Source organism: Hippoglossus stenolepis, chromosome 23 (genome assembly GCF_022539355.2).
Source record: "Hippoglossus stenolepis isolate QCI-W04-F060 chromosome 23, HSTE1.2, whole genome shotgun sequence".
NCBI lineage: Eukaryota > Metazoa > Chordata > Actinopteri > Pleuronectiformes > Pleuronectidae > Hippoglossus > Hippoglossus stenolepis.
The window spans coordinates 10,810,024-10,832,642 of NC_061505.1; the positions used below are offsets into that span (position 1 = coordinate 10,810,024).

A 22,619-nucleotide genomic window follows, 5' to 3' on the forward strand; every position below is an offset into this window, starting at 1 on the left:
GCCTCCGTATTCAAACAAAACAACTTCTATTAAATGTGTCAAGTTTTCCACCATGTTTTGTTCATGTTTTTGCCACCTGAGTTATTACAGTATGTCTTTTTTCAGCATTGTATTCCCTACTACTATGAAACAAATGCGAAGGAAAAAAAAACAACCAAGTTAAAGGGGAAAGAAAAGATCTTTTAATTCGGCATCAAATCAACAAGTCAGATCAATGAAGTAATTCACTGTTAAAATGACAGTTTTACTGTTATCAATAAAAACACAATGAATTCTACAGTAATTATTTTGAACCTTCATTACTCTGCATAGACATACTAAATAGCACTCTACTGGAACTCACTGTAAAACAAACTGTACATGTAAGTCAGTGCAGGCAGACAGTGAGACAATGAGTACACGTAGACGACGGGTCATGTGAGTGGTCGGCCACTTAATCCAGGAGTTTGAAGGCAACTATTAATATTGTCGTTTTTTTATCATTATTCCGACACAAAAAGTGAAGTGTTTAGTTCATAGTTTAATTCGATTTTTTTCTCTCACAGTGCTTCATATTGCCTGTGTAAAATTACGTTTATTGCCCATTACCAAACCACACATGCCCACATTCACAGACATTTTTGAAGTAGACGATACCTCGTGTTGTGTACTACCCTCTGCAACAAACAATGACATATTTTTTTGAAAGGTTTCTTTACATCATGCATTTCTATCTCAGTGCTTTAAGACTTTTTTTTTGTGTAGTTGTTTACATAATTTTAAGTTCTGGGACTAGACTCTCACAGAAGATGGTGATGAGGTTGATGATGAGACGAGACGTATAAAAGTGCCTTTTCAGTCTGTGATTGATCGAGCATAATAATAAAAAAGAACAGAAATCAAAAGTAGAAGTATAAATACTGGCACAAAAAGTAGTTTTGTCTTTTGTGTTTACAAAAAAATGAACATTCGTAGTTCTACATACTTTAAGTTGAGAATCTGATTGTGAGTGCTGTTGTGCTTCTTTTATTATGACTGTGTGTGTGTGTGTGTGTTCTTTATGGTTTGGAATAAAGGCAGAATAATTTGTTTATTAGTTTGTATATTTGACACACACACACACACACACACACACTCATACACCTCATACAAAGTCATAAATACACAAAGAAAATGTATCTGACAAGTGTAAATGGTGTTGAATGAGGGAGCGGTATCTATTATTATAGCCAACAGAACCGAGTGTAAACTTTAGATAAGTGTGTACGTGTGTCTGTCTTTGTGTGTGTGTTTTGTGTATCTTATATGTCTGAATGATTGTTTTCATGTCTGAATGATAGTTTTCATGCACAGAAATCTGATGATTATTTATGGGGGTTTTCTGATGAGTTCTAGCGTGCATGCAATTGCTTTTTTTCTCCTAAGACTTTATAGCTATGATGGAAACATATTCATTAATATTGCCATGTTAGATCATTCCATTGAAATGATGTCTGTGCCAGTGTCAGTACATGTAATTCCACTTTGTGAAAAGCCACACTATGTTTTATTTATCATGCATGTAAACATTCATCCAAACTAAGCCAGTGTAAACAGTGAGGTTGTGCACGGGTCTGGTCTGGAGTCTGCAAACTATTCAACCAGCAGGATAGGAGCATGAAACTTAACCTATCTTATGAAAAAAAAAAAATGTTTATATGAAGCAGTTCAACTGCAGTCGCCTTCAGGAGATAGTTATCTTATGTCGGCTTAAAGAAATAGTTACTCATTTTGAGAAATGATGCTTGGCATAAATCACTCAGGAAGACTATCTCTATTTTCCATCAACCACCACCAGTGTCTCGACCTCGGGGGGGGGGGGGTCCCAATACTACATACAGCCACATCCCCTTTCAACCTTGATGATCCCACAAGGGGTCTAAGGGAATGGGAACAACACTAACAGGAGAGGCCTGGATGAAATGAAAAACTGCATCACACAAGTTGGAGGCCAAGGACTGCAAACAAACCTTTTTTCTCTGTGGATTCACTGTCATCAAACAGCCATATTGTTTACAGCCATTAAACAAAAATATTAATGTGATTGAATGACTCATGTCCCTCACAAAAGAAGTTCGTTGCTGCTGTTTTCCAGCTCTCTGCTCTCATGTCAAACTAGACGACACCTCACAATCCTCAGCCAGGGGAAGAATCCCAGACAGATTAGCACAGATCTGCTGAGGGTTTACATTCAAGGCTTATTTTATATTTTGTAAATCCCTCAGAAATATGTGGGTTCACCCTCTTTACTGCCACTCAGAATCTAAGAAATCCAGCACCGTCCCATAAGAAATGTTTTCTCTCTTGATGAAGAAAATAAAATGAAAACTCATTTTGTGTCTGTCACTGCATCTGGGTGCAAGTGCCTTCACGTGTGTGTGGTGCTGTGTATGTGTGTGACCTTGTGTGTGTTGTTGTGCGTGTTCTATGTTCAGAGCAGCCTCCCCAGCACCACTCCCTCTCGGCTCCTGGCTTCTCCTCTGAGGATCTCCAGGAAGCCCAGTTTGGTCAAGAACTCCAGCCTCTGGCGGTCTGTCGGCTGCACTTCACAGAACACACCCTGAGAACCTACACATAGAAAAAGGTTTGCCTTGGTCTCAAACTACATACAAAAATACACAACAAATATCTGAGTTCATAAAGTTAAATAAGAGATTCATAGATGTTATTGTCATCTGTTTAGCCTTGTCAGCAAGAGGATTAAACACACGCTTACATACAGTTACTCAGTGCTCTGTGTTTACCGTTTGCCTTGAGGGCAGTGAGGAGGGCAGTGAGCAGCGTGCGGCTGACGCTGACGTCCACCAGCTCAGGCAGAGCGTCCAGGCGCAGCTGGGAGGGGAAGTGATAGAGGAGCGAGTCTGGGTACTCGCCCTGGTCCTCCTCCATCAGCTGGATCAGTTCCTAGAGGAGAGCAAAGAATCATGGGCGTTCTCACCATGCTAAATGATCCATAAAGTTCCTATAAGTTATCTTTGTCCTTTCCAGCATAATCGATTGGTGGGTGATGAACAGTTTTCCTAATGGAAAGTTTGTCGGAGGTTTGTGGAAACTATCTGAACGGACATTGCTATGTTGTTGCAGTTTCCTACAGTTGCCACTAGATGATACTAATGAGCCATATGTGACGCGTTCTCCATATTAGTTTTAAGTATACATTAAATGCTTTGCCACCTGCTGCTGCATCAGCTTTTATTTTGTAGACCACAACCTCTGTGGTTGTCTGATGTACTTCCTGTCGTAGAAGCTGGTAATTATTGTTTCCTAGAGTTTTTAAGCATTACAATATATATTAAGGCAAATGTATGAATGAGTAACACTTAGTATTGAAAATACCTTTGTATTTACATAGATTATACACAGCAGGAACAGATGCTTGCCAATAATCACTCACTGTGTCTGACCAGTTCAGCTTTGATAAACAGTAAATACACCTGCGTCTGCAGTGTGAACGACAGTCATCCTAAGTGGGAGTGTCAGTGTGCACTGTGACACACTGAGCAGGCAGATAAATCCTCCACAGATGTCTGGGAGTGACTGTCTCGGTTGCTCACCACCGGTTCTGTTTGGCTCTTTGCCTGAGATCACTGGACCGTTTGTCACGTTGGCTACACTCTCACCAGCACTGTGTGTTATATCCTCCAACTTTCAATGAAGATACTTTAAGGTAAGGTGCTGAATATTCACAAGTGTGTAATTAGCAAAAAGGTTCATATTGCAGCGAGGAAAAATCATAACCATAACTAATATATAGACTGTATATAAAGACGGTTGACACATCTTCTCTTCCTCTCACTATTCAGAAATAAAGTCAAAACATCCTGGATACGAACACTGCCATCTTACACATTTGGAGTCTACGCAGTAGCGATCAGGAGATGGGGCCACGGTAGCGAGGTACCACTGATAAACACCCTCAACCAATTGTGAGTCAGTCTCAGCTGTCAATCATGATGTTTCACCCTGTTTTTGATGAGCACTAGAACATGCATCAGAGTGATAAGAACTGCCTAAAATGACAGAGAAAAAATCATTTGACGTGTACTTTGACATGTTAGTTTGGTCCATGTCCCATCCACTAACATGGAGGAGGCAGGGTTTGTGATCCCTACTGCAGGCAGCCACCAAGTGGTGACCAAGACGCTTTTTCTTTGGTCTAATCCATGTCTACGTGTGTGATTTGCTTTGTTTACCTATGTATGCCATCTTTCTCTCAGTGGGATATTAATCTGTCACAGAGGGATCAGATGGTGTGACTGCAGATACTGATATATCTAAACATTTGTCAACTTTACGGGTGTGTTTCTGTAAAATGGTCGGACTTGTGTGCTCTTAAGAACGACAGAAAAGTTATGGTTAAAAAAAAGGGACGTCTCCTCACATTCACCTGTGGGTGTGTGTTGCCTCCTTTGGGTGGGTATTTGTCCCTCATGGCAGGCAGCCAGCTGGCTTGGCAGCGCTTGGCAAAGAAGCGGACATCTTGGATACCCAACACACAGCCACACACACCTAGCTCATCCTCCAGGATGAAGCTGTACTCGGGGCACAGCGCCAGGCAAGGTCCGAGACATCTGTGGAAATTAAAAAACATGAATTTCCAAATTGAATCATTTCTGTTTTAGTTGTATGTCTCCGCCACACGGTCAAGTTTCAGTTTAAATCCATGTCTGTCAGACTCATTTAATATTTAATAATAATATTTAATATAATATATGATTAGATTATTAGATTTGATGTTGTTCCCATGTTTGTGTGGGTTTTCTTCAGGTACTCTGTCTTCCTCCCACAGTCCAAAGACATGCAGATTGGGGTATGGTCGATTAAAGTCTCTAAATTCAGCATGAGAATTAATGCCTGTCCAGGTCGTACCACACGCCCGATGTCAGCTGGGATTTGCTCCAGCTCCCCCAACAACCCATGAAAAGGATACGTGGTATAGTTAATGAATTCATGGCTGTGTATTTTTGAGTTATGGCCGAAACTCGGTGTTGCAAGGTCAGAGTGGCCTTGACCATTGAGCACCAAAATCTGATCAGTTCAAATTACCTCACATTATTCCTGAGATATTGCGTTCACGAGAATGGTACGGATGAATAGACAACCAAAGAAACACTATACCTTCAGCTCTGGCATGAAAATATGTGAATACAGTCTAATGTGAGTAATGTCTGTCGTGTAAATGCCTCCTCTCTTCTCTTACAAACACAAACCTGTCTCCTATGATATCTGGGTGAGCACAACTAGACTCTTGGCCACCCTGAGTCCTCAGGTGAAGCTGCCGGACCATCCGATACAACTCCACCTATGCGCACACACACACAAACACACACAAATAATCAGTTTGAGAGATGGCTATTTTCTGTTTCCACACACCTTTGAGTGAGTTACTGAATCAGTGTCATATAAAAACTAAATCCATGACTGCGTTTACATGGTCACCATTATTCTGATATTGATTAAGACAATAGTCTGAAAAAGATACTGTCATATAAACAACAATTTCTGATAACCAAAACCTGAGCAAGGTCATAGTCGGAATAAGCAATAATGAAATCAAAACATTTGCTGTAGTCTGACCGTAGTCAGAACATGTAGACATGTCACGTGTCTTAATTGCAATATAATGTCCTATTGCCGTTTTTACAGCATTTTGCGACATCGACACATCTGCATTTACCAACTGCTTGACAATGCAAGCTCTGGGTGTAAACAAGATGGAAAAATACAAAAGAAGCTGTAACTTTTGCAAAATTAGAAAGAAAACAACCCAAATGGTATATGACAGCATCGTACATTAAACTGTTCCAGGTTGGGGATTTATAACTGGCGGAATAAGGTCAGGTGTAATAATCCAGCTATGCTCTGTAACAGATTAAGTGAAATATGAACAGAATATTCTATTAGCAACTCGTGTAAGCATCATAATTGAAATCATGTCTTATTCTAAATAGGGTCAACAGTTGGAATATTGGTGTCAATGTAAATGTAGACAGTGTCTTTTAAAAACTTGAGTTAAATTTTGCAGCATTTTGTAGGAGCCTACTGTGGTGCTGACTGAAAATTCCATAAATTTTCCATGACTTTCCATCACTAAGTCAAAACATCTGCATGACCTAAAATGTTCTTACATCCTGGTTTGCTTCCAGCTGGTTTTTCCAAAGCAAATTTACTGAAAAGTCTTCAGTGGCCATATATTGTTTACAAGTCACACAACTATTCCCTGTCTGTCTCAATCCTGAATGCAACTCTGTGACTTCCATGACATTCCATGGAGCATTAGGTGTGAAATAATGATGTGTGTAGGTTTGACTACACACCTTGTCCTTGGTGTGGTAGGGCCTGACGTTATAGAGACGAGAGGTAGGGAAGAGAGGAGGAGGATGAGTGAAGAGGTCACTGCTGCTTCCTATTGGGAGAAGCATCTACACGCCACACAGAAACAGCAGAGGCATAAGAATATATACAGATTAAAACAGGAGGAATTGACCCAATCCATTTAAAATGACATTATACAAACATACGTCCTACCTGCACCTCCCCAGACACGCCCCCTTTGAACGCCCACGGCTCTGACTCCACTCCTGGTAGGTCCGCCCCAGTGGTCTTCCCACACCCTGCCACAGGCAAGAACTGAATATCAGGGTGGTGACATCATGTGGTTAGGGCCAGTAAAATGCCAGGATAGTTATCAGCAGAGTTGGAAAAGGATCACACTCGTTACTCGCACTTTAAATATTAATGCCAGAATTAAAACCTCAATGGTTTACAGCATCTCAGCTCCTCGAGAGATGTGGAAATGCTGGAATTAACTTATTTTTCAGTTTCTTCTATGCTGCTGTTGTCAGCATTTGAAGCATAACTGGCAGTTTTGTCGGGTGGTAATTTGTCGGGTAGGATTTACTTTAGGTAAGAATGACTTGTGCAGCAGAGGCTACCTGTGGTTAGTTACATGTATTTCAGGTCACAACTACTCACAGTGGAAGCAGTTTTTCCAGGAGCCCAGGGTGGAGCTGTCACTCAACACTCGCCCATCTAAGTGAGGAGAGGGAGTGGGTGGGGTGGAGTGTACGGCAACAGACAGAGTAATTAAGATGAGACGGCCACAGCACACTAATCTACACATCAATTTTCAATTATCACCTCCTCTCTCTTCTAACAGTAATACACTTGTAGTCTTGTCTTTAGAAAGATTATATAATATATTATATATAATATACTTTACTTTTGTATACTAGTAATAAAGTATAGATAGTAGAGTACTACTGGTTAGCTATACTATCCTACATTACTTTACAATATGTAAAGTATATTACACTACGACACTATGTACTGTACTATACTTTACTACACTACACTATGTTACACTAAACTAGACTTCTACAATATACAATACTATATTATACACTATAGACTATACTATGCTACACTTCACTATACTACAATGCAGTATACTACACTGTGCTATAGTGTACTATACCACACCACACTTCTACACTACACTATACGGTACTATACTATACTATACTATACTATACTATACCACAACACAGCATTCAGTAGTACAGTAGAGTAAAACACATTTATTACTCTGTATTCGATTATCCCTACCTAGCCAGCATATGAAGGCCTTTGCCACCAGAGCCGTGTTCCTCAGATCCCACACATAAGGGTAAAGGTCATAGAGCACAGCCCTGTTGGCCCCGCCCACCACGCTGCAGTGGAGCTGAGCGATGTCTTCACACAGCGACAGGAACCTAGAGGCCCGACCACGCCACTCATCAACCTGAGGACATGCACGTACACGAAGGACATAAGGAAAATACACAAATTAATATCGCACCGTCACACCCACCTTAACTTTCTGATTGACTAATGCCAAGGTTGAGGTAATATTAACAGTTCAAGTTCATATCACCAAAAGAAATCCACACTGAAGAGACACCAACCTTCAGAGGTGCCTTTTTGCTGTTCGAGCTGACCAGGTGACAGTTTGATTTAAGCCAGGTCAGATCCTGTAGCAGTTTCTGGGCAGATGGTCCATGTTCGTGGGGGAGATAGTGAAGACCAACCAGCAGCCGCACCTGGGATTCACTTAGCAGGCCCTTCCCAAGACAGAGCCCCCTTCCCTGGGCCTTCTGTCCTCGGCTTCCCCCTGAGGGTGCACCAGGTCTGGATCCTGGAGGCTGGTGATTGGGTTGACAAGGGGGGTTTGCTCTCAGCTTATCCGCGTCTTGCCCCTCCCTCTCCCCGTTAACCTTAGTGGGTGATGTTGGCGGTGAGCTGGAGTTCAGGGGGAAGACGGGGAGTTTGGCCACAGCAGGAGTTCCTCTGAATCCGGAGGGCCCTTCAGATCTGTCAGGAGTTTTACAGCGAAACGTTGGAGTAGCGGAACGCTGGTCTGCTCGTGAGCACTGACGACCTATCATGATTTAAAAAAACATAGTGTGCATTAATTTAACCCTGTGGTCAATAGATCAAAAATCATGAAAGTTGCACACAAACACAAATTCATATTCTGTTACCTGCTTGTAGTGGCTGGTTGAGTTCCTCCATCCAATCATGTAGTGCAGCAGACAGAGCTCTATCAGGACAGTACTCACACTCCTCATCTAGAGCATGTACAACATGGTGTCATTATATTAGAGGATACTACATTACATACATTCATACAGTGAAACAATACACAAGACCACAAGTACAAAAGAAGATTTACAACTTTCTCAGAACAAAACTTATCTTGTGTTTGCAGGTCTGTTAAAGCTACTGGATAAGCTGAGCTGTGAAAGCATTTTTTACACTTGTTGTCCTGGATTGTTGTTTAACATTACACTTTTTGCCAAAATTAATTTCTGTACTGTATACTTACACTGCAATATTATGTCATGTCTAAAATTTAAAAAAATAATAAAATAAGATACACATCAACTCGATGTCTAAATATTAAAGATAAAAACACTATTACTGATCTTGAGTAGACGTTTTTCTTGTTTTGTTACTTATTTTTCTCAAATTTGGATCCTCACTAGTATAAAATAATATAAAATCCCGGCCACGCAAATACTACATCCAGTAATTAGGTCACATACAACCAGCAGCCTATAGTCCTCCCTCAAAAATGTCCATCCTCATCACGGGCCTGTCCTTCATTGCTTTTCCCTTAAAGCCTGCGCCTTGTTTCTCCTTCTTCATCTCATTTCTTCCTTCATCACACAATGCAATTACTCTCCATCACTGTCTCTCCCTCCACTTAGTACTCAGAACATTTTGCACGCCAGTGGTTTCTCTCCTGCAAGTTCCCATCCAACTCCCTTGTTCTCTCTTTCTTGTGCTGGCTGTATTTTTCTGTCAGTGTAAATTAAGTACAATGACTATGAACCAAATGTCAAATTAAGGTGATGCAAGGGCTATTACAGCTCCACCAAGTGGACCATACTTCAAATAATAGGAATGTTCTTTTAACAAGTTCTGTCACTTTGCTAGAGTAGATGTAAATAAATGAAACTGGTAGAATTCGGTATTTGGGGAATATTCTTTATATTTTTAGCTGAAAGCACAGTAAGCGTCTTTGTCCAGGACAACAGGTGGAGCAATTCATTCTTAGTAAAAAATGTTGTAATATAAGACAAATTGTATTGTCTGCTGGATAAAATTGTGTTTGTTGCCAAGCAACACAGGCTTATTAGACGTGTCTACTGAAGCAAGGAGACTAACTGTACATCGCTGTTGTTTGGCAGAGCCAATATTCGTTCATTAACTGAAGACATTTCCTGTCTCATACACCGCCCCTCACCTTTCCTCTCCTCTTCCCCAGCTCTGTACCAGCTCCCCAGCGTATGCAGTGGGATGTAGTTGGCCTCAAACTCGCAGTTCGGGTTCAGCAACAGGCCCCTAAGGTGGCTCCTCAACCCGGTCTCTCGACCCTTGAAAGGCCCCAGGAAGAGACGTCTGGAGTCGTAGTCATTCGCATGCAGGTTGTCCCAGATGAGCGGGGGACGCTGCAGGACAGACTCCACCTCCGCCAGGCAGTCTACTGACAGTTTCCTAGAGATAACCTTATTGCCTGTTGGCAGGAAGAAGGAAAAGGTTCTGAGAAACACACAAATCTCAACAGCCTGTAAGTAATTTCCTAATTCAATTTCCTTCTCAGAAAGTTGGAAAGAAATTTTAAAAAGGTTGCAGATCCCAAATCTACCATTCACTCCGAAGGCATTGCCCAGGGAGTTTAAAAGTTTGCAAGCTAAGTATATGTGTGTTGACAACATATTGTCATTCTGTCTAGATTTTGACGAGTGTGTTTCTGCTGCTGTTTTTTAGTCTGAGGAGGTTGTATGTGGATTTGTGCTGTTATTGGCAATGAAAGTACAGGTCAACTAATACGGTTATAAAAATCAGAAAACAAAACAATACTACACTACTTAAAGACCCTGTTGTGTGTCTGCAGAATAAAGCTTTGTATTCGTTTGTCACCTGTCCATATCACTGTTATGTTGGGCAGTAGGTCCTCTCCAACAGTCTGCAGGTAGGGAGACTTGGATACACTGGGAGAACACAGAGAACCACAGTATTCTAAGGGAAGAGACAGAGAGAGAGAGAGAGAGAGAGAGAGAGAGAGAGAGAGAGTCAACGTTTATTAAAGAACAGTTTTTTTACACTCTGTAGAGCACACATCTCAACGTCCAGTCCTACCTGTTGGGCAAAAGAGGAAGACGGGTGGTTCCCCCAGGAACCGATACATGTCATTGGTTACATTGACCTGAGCATGGGCGAATGAAGAGAAGGCCTCGCTGTCGGCCTGACACAGGGAGTGATCGATGTCATCAAACAGAATGGCAAAGGCCTGGCAACCCAGGTCTGATACCTAGAGAGAGATGAGGTTATAAATGAGATGTTTAAGAAACAGAGGTTATAGGTCAAACCATGCAACAATTACATTTCAGTTGTATTGGGTATCTTATTGCATGTTATACACGTGTACCTGTCTCAGCTTGCGTTTGAGCAGGGTCAGGTCACAGGAAGAAGAAAAGACAATGTCCTGACCAGGAGAGAGGGAGTAAACGAACCTCAGGCCTCTCGACTCGGCCTCCACTATGAGAGTACGCAACTGACCTGAGAGGAGAGAAAAAACATCTTGAATTTGAAATTTAAAGTCAGAATGTTGATCCATTTAGTAGTTTTTGCATAATAAAAGTGAAAACATAACTTTCTTGGCAGAGGTAAAAATACTATAATGGACAACATAAAACTGTTGATGCCTTGATTATGGCAATTCAAACTAAATGTACAAGTCATTTCAAAAGGGCTGTATCATATTTGAGACAGTTTATAATCACCCTGATGGAGGACAAAATGTCCCACCACAGCTCTGGTTATAACCAATTACTACTGTAGGGCTGAGGTACCCCACTGATTTAGAATTGCACGTCTGTCACGATGTCAGACTCACAACAAACACACTGAGATCAATGGAATTCATATCTCAGCCGCATAAATGGTTTGCACACGCGGGCGGATGAATGCTCAGCTACACAGACTGACAGATTAGTCAATGGGATGTCCTTACCCTCCTCCTCGGGGGAATAGACTTCTCTCCACAACAGTCTGTGTTTAAGGTCATCTTTTGGACCATACAGGTAGGTGTTCAGCCCCCAGTGTTGCATCCTGGTGGACAAAGACAACGGCGTCAGGAGAAAACAAGTGTCAGTCTCAAGTGTCAGACAATTAGCTCACTCTCACTAAATAATATCTTCATCCAGATCAAACCTATTTTCAATCATTTATTTGAGTTTATTATTTCTTTTTTATTACATTTTGATTAGTTTTTATTTATATTCTCCTCTAAAATGTTCTTATTATTCTATATTTCATTCTATAAACGCTTTGTAAATATAATTCAAATCTTTGTTTTTAGTTGGCAGGGTGGGGACCCCTGGAGAGACAGAGAAGAGTTGAGAGTGAATGAATGAGGGAAGGAGAAGAGGAGGAGGGACAAAAAAACAGGAAAACAACAACAAACAGCAAGAAAATAGATCCAGTATATCGATCGCAGTGCTCCATGGCCACCTCAGTTACAGGAAATGACCTCCTGAATTATAAATAGAGCATAGTACTAGGAGTGAAAGAACATCTACACCAGCGTGCATTCACACACAAACACACACACACATGCGCACGTACATAAAAACATGAATCTTGCTCTCTCTCTCTCTCTCCCTCTGGACATGGACCAGCTCTTGTCTTCCGAGTCATTTGTGGGAGGACTGTGTTCTCTCCCTTTCTCTCTCTGTGCTTCATTTCCTGGACAGATGGTCCGTAAGTCGCCTCCACAAAGCAGCAACCCACCTCTCTCAAACACACACACACACACACACACACACACACACACACACACACACACACACACACACACACACACACACACACACACACACACACACACACACACACACACACACACACACACACATTAACTGTCCTGTAGCAGCATCCACAGCCCGCTTTGCCGAACTTATGCAACACTCAGTGAATTTTGCCGGCACCCCACACTCAAGTCTAAAAAAGCGAATCTAAAAATAAACCTGGAGCCCACACGCTCAGCTCCTGCCACACCAACAAAGTTTGGAAGTCACATTCCTCCTCACAGCATCTTCTTAAAACAGCGATGGTCTGTGCAACAGTGTCGCTGCATCTGTAGCTACAGACAACACACACCATGCGTACGTAGCATGAAACATGTTTATGGACATGTTAGTGACTCAGATTATATGTTTTTATTACAAATATTCGAAAATGAAACTATATCCATATATCATATCATATCTTATCGTATCATATCTTATCAAATCCTTATAATAGGAGAAGAAACGCTGCGGTATAATGGTTTACTCTGTTTATTTAAGAGCAGAGGAAAGCAGCAAGCAGAGGGAACAACAGATCTCTGGGGAAACAGATGGCTGTGACTATTGGCTGTTGAACTATAAAAGTGTGTCACAGCTCCCACCAGAGATTTATCAGGTTCCACTCACAACATATCTCATAGGTCAGTGTATCGTCAAGAATTAATTGGTTCTCTTATAACAACAACGTCTACACACGACTCGTTGTAATGCCTGCAGGTGCTTCAAATGGCACTTTGACGGAAATAATCCTTTATGGGATGGAAATGCCTGATTCAGCTGATTCATGCTGAAAGCGTGTGTCTTTCTTTGTGAGCTGATGATGAACTGTTAATATAAAATGCTGCCGCGGGCTAAGTGAGGAGCTGCCTTTGTGTTGTTGAGTCAAAAGGAGACTCGGCTCATGACCCCGTTTCCTTTACGTTGGATTAATTGCTGATTCTTGTAGCACTCGTACTGCGGGCGACATTTGATTATCTTGAGTGTTGATTTTATCTGGTTTATATGGCTTTTGTCCACGTTTTTTATGTTGTTGTGATCTGCAGAAGAAAGAGTCCAGGCACTGAATGGGTGGAGACTCCCTGCAGCTCCCTGGTGTGAAGGTCGCTGCATGGAAAGAACAATGCTGTTGCTATATAAAGAGCTTGGAGCTCAGCAGACTTAGCTCAGTCAAGGTTAAGAGAACAATAATTCTCTATATACTGTATCAATGAATACAGATAGAATATAATTGCTGCCTTGCATGCTTCTACCAACCAGTTGCCGAAAAGTACTTTTTCATGATATAATGTCACAATGACCTTTTGGATATGAAATGTCGTCACTTCATTATTTGATCAAATTCGACTGGAAAGTTGCTTTGGTTTGATTTTGACTTTTGACCTTTGACACTCCCCCAATATCTACTCAAGGTCATCCTTGAGTCTGAGTGGACGTTGGTGCCTGACATGATGAAGTGTCTCCTTTACCTCCGCCAAGGTGGTTATGTTTTCACCCCTGTCTGTTTGTTTGTTTGTTGGTTTGTATGCAAGATTACACAAAAACAGCTGAATGGATTACCATGGATCTTGGTGGAAGAATGTGGTTTTGGTTAAAGAAGATCCCTTTGGATTTTGGTGCAGATCTGGATCAGTAGTGGATCCAGGAATTTCTTTTTCTCTTTAATGTGAGATATCACGTTTTTCAACATTTTCATTATTCTTCCAGTGAAAATTTCATGGATCTAGATGAAAAAAATCAGGCATATTTAGGGAGCTAATATCTATGCGTTTGTGAAATATGCAGCTTGCTTGAATTTAAAGGGACTTCTTGGGCCTTGGCGGAGATAAGCGATCTACTGAATGCAATTCTAGTCGGTTTCACACTTCAATCTGGATCGACAGTACCATCCTTACAGCTGCAAGGCTTAAAGCAATATCTCATTTATTATCTGCTCCCTCCCTCCCTCCTGTCCTCCATGGCTGGGCCTCAGGACGGAGGATGAGTCTGCCCTTTGCTACGGTGTCATTCTGTGTCAGTGATTCCTCTCTGGACTGCCTGGGGCTGGAATGAACATGTGACTCTGCGTTTAGCCCCCGAGGCGTCAGATCAGTGGCTCCTGAGCCTATGCCACACCTGTGATCACACAACGAACCCACGCCAGGTTAATTAACAGCTGATGACAGTGCATGCTGACACACTTACCACTGGAAGAGAACTTTCCTCTGATCCATAGACCAAGGCCTCCCATAGAATCCTGGAGTTAAAAACATAAAAGTGACATGTGCATAAACACATTACTGATGCATTGAGTGAAGCTGTAAATCCTTCACATTTAATTGATAAACTCTAACATCGCTGATTAGTTCTACAAAGTCACACAGGGGATCTGCTCCTATAGTTCTGTGTGTACACTAACACGCTGTCCTAAGTTGATGTGTGTGTAAGCCTGGAATCAGATTTAAACTATGAATGTTATCTTCGCTGCAAATGCTACGATTCATGTTGAGACAGATTAAAACATTTTCCCTGAGGATGCACCAGGGACATGAACAAAATACATACACCATATGTTGGAGTTAATAATAGATTATAAAATTCTCTGCAGAGTTTACTTCTGACCTCTGTGTTTGACAGAGATATAATTCATCTCCAGCTGCACTCTCAGAAATGGGAGCATCCCCAGGGTCCTTCTCCCACCTTTTGTGCTTTTGAATTTCCAATGTGTGTGTGTTTGTTCACATGCGTGTGTACTGTAAGTGGGTCATAGTGACCATAGTGAATTTATTTTAATAATCAATCATGGTTTAAGTAATTTAAAGACCAATAATGACAAACATTCAGTTCCACCTTCTCAAGTGTGAAAGTTTGCTGCTTTTCATTGATTTATGACTTATTAGGATATTAGTGGGTTTTGTTTTGGTCAGACAGCAAAACATTTAAGGACGAATCTGTTAACTTGACAAATGACATTTCACATTATTATTCTCCTCTTCTTCATCACCATTATCCCCATCACGTCCACCATGGTCATCCCCTATGTTAAAACACTTGACTCGGATTATATTGATTGGGGCCCTCAGATTGTGCTCTTCTTCTTTTTCTTCTTCTTCTTCCTCTTCTTCTTCCTCGTTGTTTCATCATCCTTATATCCACCTTCGTACTCACATCCTGAGTAGCTTGTTCCACCATCATCATCATCTTTACTGTCATGTCACCCCCGTCTGCAGTCATAATCATCATCGTCTTCATCCCCACGTTTACCTTGATGGTTGTTATCATTCTCAACATCATCATCATCACCACTACCATCTTCACCTTTTTGGTTGTTATCATTCTCCTCATCATCACTATCTTAATCCCCATCTTCACTTTGATGGTTGTTATCATCTCATCATCACCAACTTCACTACCATCCCCACCTTGACGGTTGTTATCATCATCTTCATCTCCTTCATCACTATTCACACCTTTAAGGTCATTATCATATTCCCTCATCATCAATATCTTAATCACCATCCTCACCTCGATGGTTGTTATCATCATCTTCTTCATCAGTATTCCCACATTTAAGGTCATTATCATTCTCCCTCATCATCACTATCTTAATCACCATCCTCACCATGGTGGTTGTTATCATCCTCTTCATCTTCTTCATCATAGTCTTTCTTCCCCTCAGGCTGCAGCCTTCGAACCAGACATGACTGAACGCTTTTCACCGCCTGATCTCCACTTCACGCCTGACTGATCACCACCACATCATCTCATAAAGACCTTTACATCCTCCACCTACGTCAGGCTCCATTCACAGATCCCGACTCCCACGCCCCCTTGCAGTCGGTGACAAAACATCGGGTTGCAAATGTAGGTCAAACGGTGGTCTGTTCACAATCAAGTCTCCGAGGTGAAGGAGGAAGAAGAGAAGAAAGCACATGATGTGGCTGGAGGTCAGTTGTTTAGTCGGCCGCTCTTACCTTCCACCACCCCACAGAGAAATGGGTTCTTCTCCTCCATCCTGTCCTCAGCCTCCCGCCGCCTCCGGTCGGCCCCCTGAACGAGCGAGGGAGGACGAGATGCTCTCCCCGTCTGTCAGCTTAGATACCGGGGATGTTCTTCATGCTTCCCCTCGGTCTGCCTCCACCTCCTCCTCCTCCTCCTCCTCTTCCTCTCCTCCTCTGGAGTTGTCGCGGTGCGTTCAGGAGCTCAGCGGAGAGTCCTACTAATGAGCACCGAACCACCTGACTTATCCTTGTGGAGGAACGTGTGGACAGATAAACAATAACAACACTGTGCCTGGTGTGGTGCTGACAAACTCACTAGCTAACGGTAAGCTAATTGTTTTCATCAGCTAGCTTAACACTTAGCACCGTGTGGGTAACACTAGTGTAAAGTTGGTGTATCTCTTCTACTGTTTCATGAAGTAAATTGTTTCCTTCTGGGTTAATAGACGGAGGCCATAGGTGAGGTGTCCAAATAGATGGGCAACTTTTTTCTCCATAAAATAGTAAAGGTTTATGCAGTGTTTCGGGTTTAATGGTTGTAGTAAAACGTGTATTAAACATTTAAAAAAAAATTTCTAGAGTGTAGCTTACATCATTAACAGGAAGTTACATGAAGTCTAAAGCAAAACAGACGGGAGAACTACACCACAGGGAAAATAGCTGCAGACAGGTTTTATACTTTATAACCAAATATTTACATTCAACAAAAGATTTCAAGTACAGTTGCAGTTTTACAATTAAACCAACATCTACATCTATTTCCTACGCATGAATTCCATGCAGCATTTCAGCATGTTCAAAATTTAGACACATTATCAAAATACATATATATATATATTTTAAAGACAACTTCTTTACAATATCTGTCCGTATTTCTGAAAGACACGGTAAAAAAACCACTGGCTATTTATTTTCCAATCTGTCTGATTTCAGATTTTTTATGAAGTAACTCAGATACTTTTTTTTCCTTAAGCCTTGAAGGCAGCATGTTGCACAGGCGCAAAGAAGATGAGCAAGGTGTGTGTGTGTATCTGTGTGTGTGTGTTACACTCAGTTGCCATTTCATTGTAGCCTGATGTGTCACATTTGAATCATTTATTACAGAGTACACTGCTATGTGCAAATTGCTTTCCAGGATATATTTGTGAAAAGTATCAGATTTTTAACTTGTCTTATGCGATTTTGCCAATATTCAGTTCTACTTTCTGTCCTTTGCATTATAGAACTCTGTGACACACCTTTTGACCCACTGTTGTGTGCCTACAATAATACTGATTTGTAATATTTGTGTTTGTAGCCTAACAGAGACATTTAATGTGAGATATAATTGTCTATCTCCTCATATTTCCTCTGGTATCATTGGAAATATTCTAAGTAGGCCACTTTATAAATCTAACTGTGAGCAACCCCTGCTGGAATTTAATTAAATTACAGCAGGTGGTGCAACATCAGAGGGTGAAACACACAACGAGCCTGAATATGTGTTCACATACTGTTTGTGCACTATTCTAATCATATGTTCCATTAAGGACAACTGATGCCCATTGAGTAATTCTTGGATGTAATTATTTTATTTAGCCATCATCAACATCATCCATCAGACAACTGTGCGGAAGATATTTCCTTAACATATACAAATAACACAAGTATGTTTTTAATGTAAGGTTTAAAACTTTCTACATAAACATTTCATGATTACAGAAGAAAGGTATCAGGCACATACAACACTAGGCAAGAAAGCCAACAGTGAATTACTGTACAAATAGCAGTGTTACACTCTACTTCTATATTTGCAGTGTGAGAAACTTCCATAATTGTGCAGTAATTTCTGTGCAATTTCAATATCTGTGACATTTCAATAATATATAAATAACCAATCCTGTTCACACTGCATATATTCTGTTCAACATTTATTTGTGGTATTTTTTTATATTTCATCAAGTTTGTATTTAATTACTTATTCATACATTTTGTATATACAAATGTTTCTGTTTTCACTCTCCCCTTTAATGCTGCAAACAGGGCAAATCTATTTAAAGGATTATCTTATCTAATAGAATATAGATGAGTGTTCTTACCAACTATTTCCCCCTGTCACCTGTTTGCCCAACTCATAAGGAAATAGGAAATGAAAGGTCTGCTGCCAGTAAGTTACGCTGGAAAAAATTGCCAGAGTCGTTGTCTGTGAAGGTTCGGCGGCCTCTTGAAGCATGAGACCAAGTGGAGGAAGGAAAAGATGGAGGATGGCTCTTCACAGCAAAAGCTTATTGTAATTTTATATAGGCTTTTTTAGGATTTTAGAAATGCTGTGATGGTTGATGAATTAGGTCAGAGGTTGTTTTTTTTTTAACTGTGTTTTACTTTACACACTTCATGTAGGTGTTATTGTCGCAGGGATCATTCTTAAAACCAATATGCATATTTTAGGACGGCAATATATCTCTGTATAGAAAGGGGTTATAGCTGTGTGAATTTCTGTTTATTTTACACTATGTTTGTGATAATTCTTTCCTGCAAGTTTGAAATAAAGGAGTGGTGAAATGGTGAATGTGACAGGCCTTTATCCAGGTACTTCCTTGTTTTCCCTCAATGCATTTCTAAACAACACAAATGCCACAAAGAAATGCTGAGCAATACAAACCTAGTAAAGCTAAAGCTTCTCTCCTCCCACATTGGAGCAGCGTGGTGGTTATACAGCTCCGGAGGGGGGTGAAGTCCCAAAGGGAGTGGTAACAGCAAAGCGAGGAGGACTTCGGCTTTGTCCCAGTGTTTACCACTGCTTCCTCAGAGTTCAACTTTCACCTCGAGCAATAAGGTAAGATCAAGAAAGACAAATGTTAAAAAAAATATTGATGTTTATGATATGCCTTGTGCCAGGCCACAGACAGTCAGGAAAGCAAGTAGAATATAAGGATTATTTAAAGAGGGAGTCATATTTTAATATGTTTGCATATTTGCGGGGCGTGTTGTGAATCATGGTAGCATGTTACATTTAAGAGATGCAAGATGCATAGATGGAAAGGAGCATGCATGTTAGATTTCAATGGAGGTTTTCAGTCCTTGATTGAAACTGAGAGTGAGAAGCTGACTCATGACTGTGCCACTGGACTTTGGCCACAGGGCAGTTATGAATTGTTTAAAGTTAATGATAAGGAAGTTGCTGGAACAAAATTACATTTAATGCCTGCATTAACAACAGAGAACAAAAGCTCTGAAAGATTCTGTGCCCTGTGGTGTATGTTTTATAAATGTTTTTTTTTTTTTAAAGGGGATTGATAATATTACCAAAACTAATTTCCTCAGTTAATACATATCTGTCTTAATCTCTCAGGCCATGGCTTCCCCCAGCATCCACCTGTCAGACGTGCAGTTTCAGTGTTGCATCTGTCAGGATGTTTTCTCGGAACCAGTCTCCATCCCCTGTGGTCACAGCTTCTGCTTCACCTGCATCACGTCACAGTGGGACGGCAGCGTTGCCATCAGCTGTCCCAAATGTCAGACGGCCTTCGAGGGCCGTCCAGAGCTTTGTGAGAACTTTTTCGCCAAGGAAATGTCCGAGCAGATTCGAGCAAGAAGGCAGAACGGCATCATGTTAACGGTGGGGAAAACCATACATTGTGATGTGTGCGTCGGGAAGCAAACAAAGGCCTTGAAGTCCTGCCTTGTGTGTCTGACCTCATATTGTGAGAGTCACCTGGAGCCTCACCTGAGAGTCGCCACCTTGAAGATTCACAAACTGATTGAACCTGTTGCACTGCTGGAGAACAGGATGTGTAAAAGTCACCGAAGGCTCCTGGAGCTGTACTGCAGGAGTGACCAGAGGTGTGTGTGCGTTCTTTGCACCGAGACCGACCACCGCTGTCATGACACCGTCCCAGTAGAGCGAGAGAGTCGGGAGAAGAAGGTGAGGCCCTGAAGTCCTCATAGTCATTTTGATATTGACCCATCACAGACTTTGGCTGTGTTTCTGACGGTAATTCCAGATTTAATTTTGATTCCTGTTGTTGTGATATTCAGGCTCAGATGAAAAGGAATGAGGTTGATGTTCAGCAGATGATCCAGGACAGGCTGCAGAAGGTGGAGGAGCTCAAACACTGTGTGGAGCTCAGCAAAGTGAGTTGACATCAGAAGATGGTACAGATTCATTCGATGTTTTCATTAGGGCAATTATAGCAGCCGTTAAATTAGCCTAGCCCTTTGTCCTTATTTATTGTCTGCAGGAAAACTCAAACAGGGACATCGAGGATAGTATGGAGCTCTTCTCTGTTCTGTTCCGTTTAATGAAAAGAAACCAGGCTGAGCTGGTGGACGTGATCCAGAAGAAGCAGACGGCAGCAGAGCAGAGGGCAGCCAGGCTCATCACAGAGCTGGAGCTGGAAATCACTCAGCTGGAGAGGAGGAGAAGTGAGATGGAGCAGCTTTCTCACTCTGAGGACCACCTCCGTCTTCTGCAGGTCAGGAGTCGACTCACAGCAGTTTGATCAACGTTCGCCTGAAAACATATTGGGAGAGATTAGAAGTTGAATTGGTGAAAGATAATTTGTCATAGTTTTGCTTTCAGTTCTTGTGACAAATGTTTAGGCAATTATTTTTACACTCATGTAAAATGTGATACAGGGAGAAATATAGCAGAAAACTGCAGAAACAGTTGGCAGATAGCAGCATGAAGTCAAACTAAAGGGCTGTTTTATTGGATCAATATTTCCTGTCATATTTCCCAGTCTAATCACTGGTTTAAAGCCAGTTCTTTCCTATTTGACTCATAACGTCAGAGGTTTCCGGCTCTGAGTCCTCCACACTCTGCCAAATCCTGCTCGGACATCATTGTCCATTCACACACATGTATGGGGGATGTGAGGAGAGCTGTGGCCAACACCGAGGAGCAGCTTCGTTTGGCTTTGAAAAAGCTTTCCATTCAAGGTCGGCCTTCTCGAAAGATTCATAGTTCCTCTGCACAACAGCACCAAAATACCAGAATAAACAAATGTTTGTCTCATTTTGGCTGATATATATTCTTATTTACTTACAGAGCACAAGAAGATGCAGCAGTATGCAGGTACATTTTGACATAGACAGTAAAGCAAAGTCAGAGAGAGTCTCAAACATTTTGTATTATCTGTCACTGTTCCATCTCACAACAAAGCCGGTGTAAATAAGTACTCTTATATGGCAAGTCAGGATATGACCTGCCTTCTTAACACAGTGAGAAGAACATGTAAACTGTGTATGTCTACAGCTGATGTTCACCTGGACCCTAGGACAGCCAACCCTTGGCTGGTACTATCGCAGGATAGGAGACAGGTCTGGGATGGAGATGTTGAACAGAACCTGGTGGACATACCAGAGCGTTTTGACAAAGCACCATGTGTCCTCGCCTCTCAGGTAAATAAATTGGTTGTTTGGATATATTTCTACCTGTAGGAACGTTATGTCTTTCTGTTTCACACTGAGAAATGACTTGAAACCCTCTTGCTATGCAGGGTTTCACCACAGGGAGGCACTACTGGGAGGTGGATGTTGGAGTGAAGACAGCGTGGGACTTGGGTGTAGCTCAGCAGTCAGTCAACAGGAGAGGTGTGGTGACACTCTGCCCGGAGGACGGCTACTGGACTGTTTGTCTGAGGGAGGGCAGCGAGTACCGGGCATGTGCAGAACAGGCAGAACTGCTGGTTGTCTCTGAGAGGCCGCGGGTCATAGGCATGTTTTTGGACTACGGGGATGGAACGCTGTCATTTTATGATGCAGAGGCCCAGTCACACATCTATTCCTTTACACACATTCAATTCACAGAGGCCATGTTTCCCTTTTTTAACCCAGAAATGAGTGACAGCGCCGACAACAAATCACCACTTATCATCCGTCCTGTCAGTGGAGTCAGTGGAGGCCAGGATTTCGATGGCATTACGATATAAAAAGTTTTAAATTTTAAAAAGCATAAAACTGTTTTGTGTCATCTCGCACATTTTTGCTTCCATTTCTTAAATCTTTTGTACAGAGATATGATAAGTCATGCTCTTCATTGACATTTGATGTTTCATTAACAGAAAGTACTACTTTCACACTTGGTTCATACATATCCTATTTCTATCTTCTCTCTATCCCTATAACAATAAACTTTAAAGTGTGCTATTGTATATGATCTCCATCTCCTCATTCATCTTCCCTTCGCTTGTGCTCTGTTAAAAAGTTGAGCACACACCATTCAAATAATACCTATTTGTAGTTATTA

At 41.5% G+C, this 22,619-nt stretch overlaps 2 protein-coding genes across 9 annotated transcripts; one reads left to right on the forward strand and one right to left on the reverse strand.

The window, feature by feature from the left end:
* Positions 1–159: 159 nt before the first annotated feature.
* Positions 160–16,585, reverse strand: si:dkey-183c6.8 (protein O-GlcNAcase). 2 transcript variants are annotated; one of them, XM_035148551.2, is made up of 17 exons: positions 16,364–16,585; positions 14,595–14,646; positions 11,579–11,676; positions 10,994–11,124; positions 10,705–10,876; positions 10,486–10,584; positions 9,809–10,078; positions 8,541–8,627; positions 7,965–8,437; positions 7,627–7,801; positions 6,994–7,050; positions 6,547–6,632; positions 6,336–6,440; positions 5,229–5,320; positions 4,406–4,589; positions 2,763–2,922; positions 160–2,586 (listed from the first exon to the last, which is right to left on the reverse strand). In XM_035148551.2, the coding sequence occupies exons 1-17, from the start codon at positions 16,401–16,403 to the stop codon at positions 2,450–2,452; spliced, it is 2,418 nt and encodes an 805-aa protein (XP_035004442.1). In that variant the 5' UTR covers positions 16,404–16,585; the 3' UTR covers positions 160–2,449. The 2 variants fall into 2 exon arrangements, with proteins under 2 accessions (XP_035004442.1, XP_035004441.1); XM_035148550.2 differs by having other exon boundaries at positions 4,400–4,589.
* On the forward strand, positions 9,994–22,493 carry LOC118102411 (E3 ubiquitin-protein ligase TRIM39). 7 transcript variants are annotated; one of them, XM_035148555.1, is made up of 10 exons: positions 9,997–10,132; positions 18,909–18,958; positions 19,069–19,205; positions 19,722–20,294; positions 20,408–20,503; positions 20,611–20,844; positions 21,163–21,310; positions 21,420–21,446; positions 21,627–21,772; positions 21,871–22,493. In XM_035148555.1, the coding sequence occupies exons 4-10, from the start codon at positions 19,725–19,727 to the stop codon at positions 22,300–22,302; spliced, it is 1,653 nt and encodes a 550-aa protein (XP_035004446.1). In that variant the 5' UTR covers positions 9,997–10,132; positions 18,909–18,958; positions 19,069–19,205; positions 19,722–19,724; the 3' UTR covers positions 22,303–22,493. The 7 variants fall into 7 exon arrangements, with proteins under 7 accessions (XP_035004447.1, XP_035004446.1, XP_035004444.1 ...); XM_035148553.1 differs by having other exon boundaries at positions 19,072–19,205; positions 21,871–22,492; XM_047338791.1 differs by lacking the exon at positions 9,997–10,132 and adding an exon at positions 15,040–16,715.
* The last annotated feature ends 126 nt before the right edge of the window (positions 22,494–22,619 follow it).

Excerpts from the sequence above, each read along its gene's own strand:
- LOC118102411 (XM_035148556.1), top strand. The coding sequence starts at position 19,725 with ATGGCTTCCCCCAGCATCCACCTGTCAGACGTGCAGTTTCAGTGTTGC. Across the intron at positions 21,447-21,626 it reads GAAGATGCAGCAGTATGCAG|CTGATGTTCACCTGGACCCT; the intron begins GTACATTTTGAC and ends GTATGTCTACAG. Across the intron at positions 21,773-21,870 it reads CATGTGTCCTCGCCTCTCAG|GGTTTCACCACAGGGAGGCA; the intron begins GTAAATAAATTG and ends CTTGCTATGCAG.
- si:dkey-183c6.8 (XM_035148550.2), bottom strand. The coding sequence starts at position 16,403 with ATGGAGGAGAAGAACCCATTTCTCTGTGGGGTGGTGGAAG. Across the intron at positions 11,677-14,594 it reads AGGAAAGTTCTCTTCCAGTG|GATGCAACACTGGGGGCTGA; the intron begins GTAAGTGTGTCA and ends TTTGTCCACCAG. Across the intron at positions 10,585-10,704 it reads CTTCCTCTTTTGCCCAACAG|AATACTGTGGTTCTCTGTGT; the intron begins GTAGGACTGGAC and ends CTCTTCCCTTAG.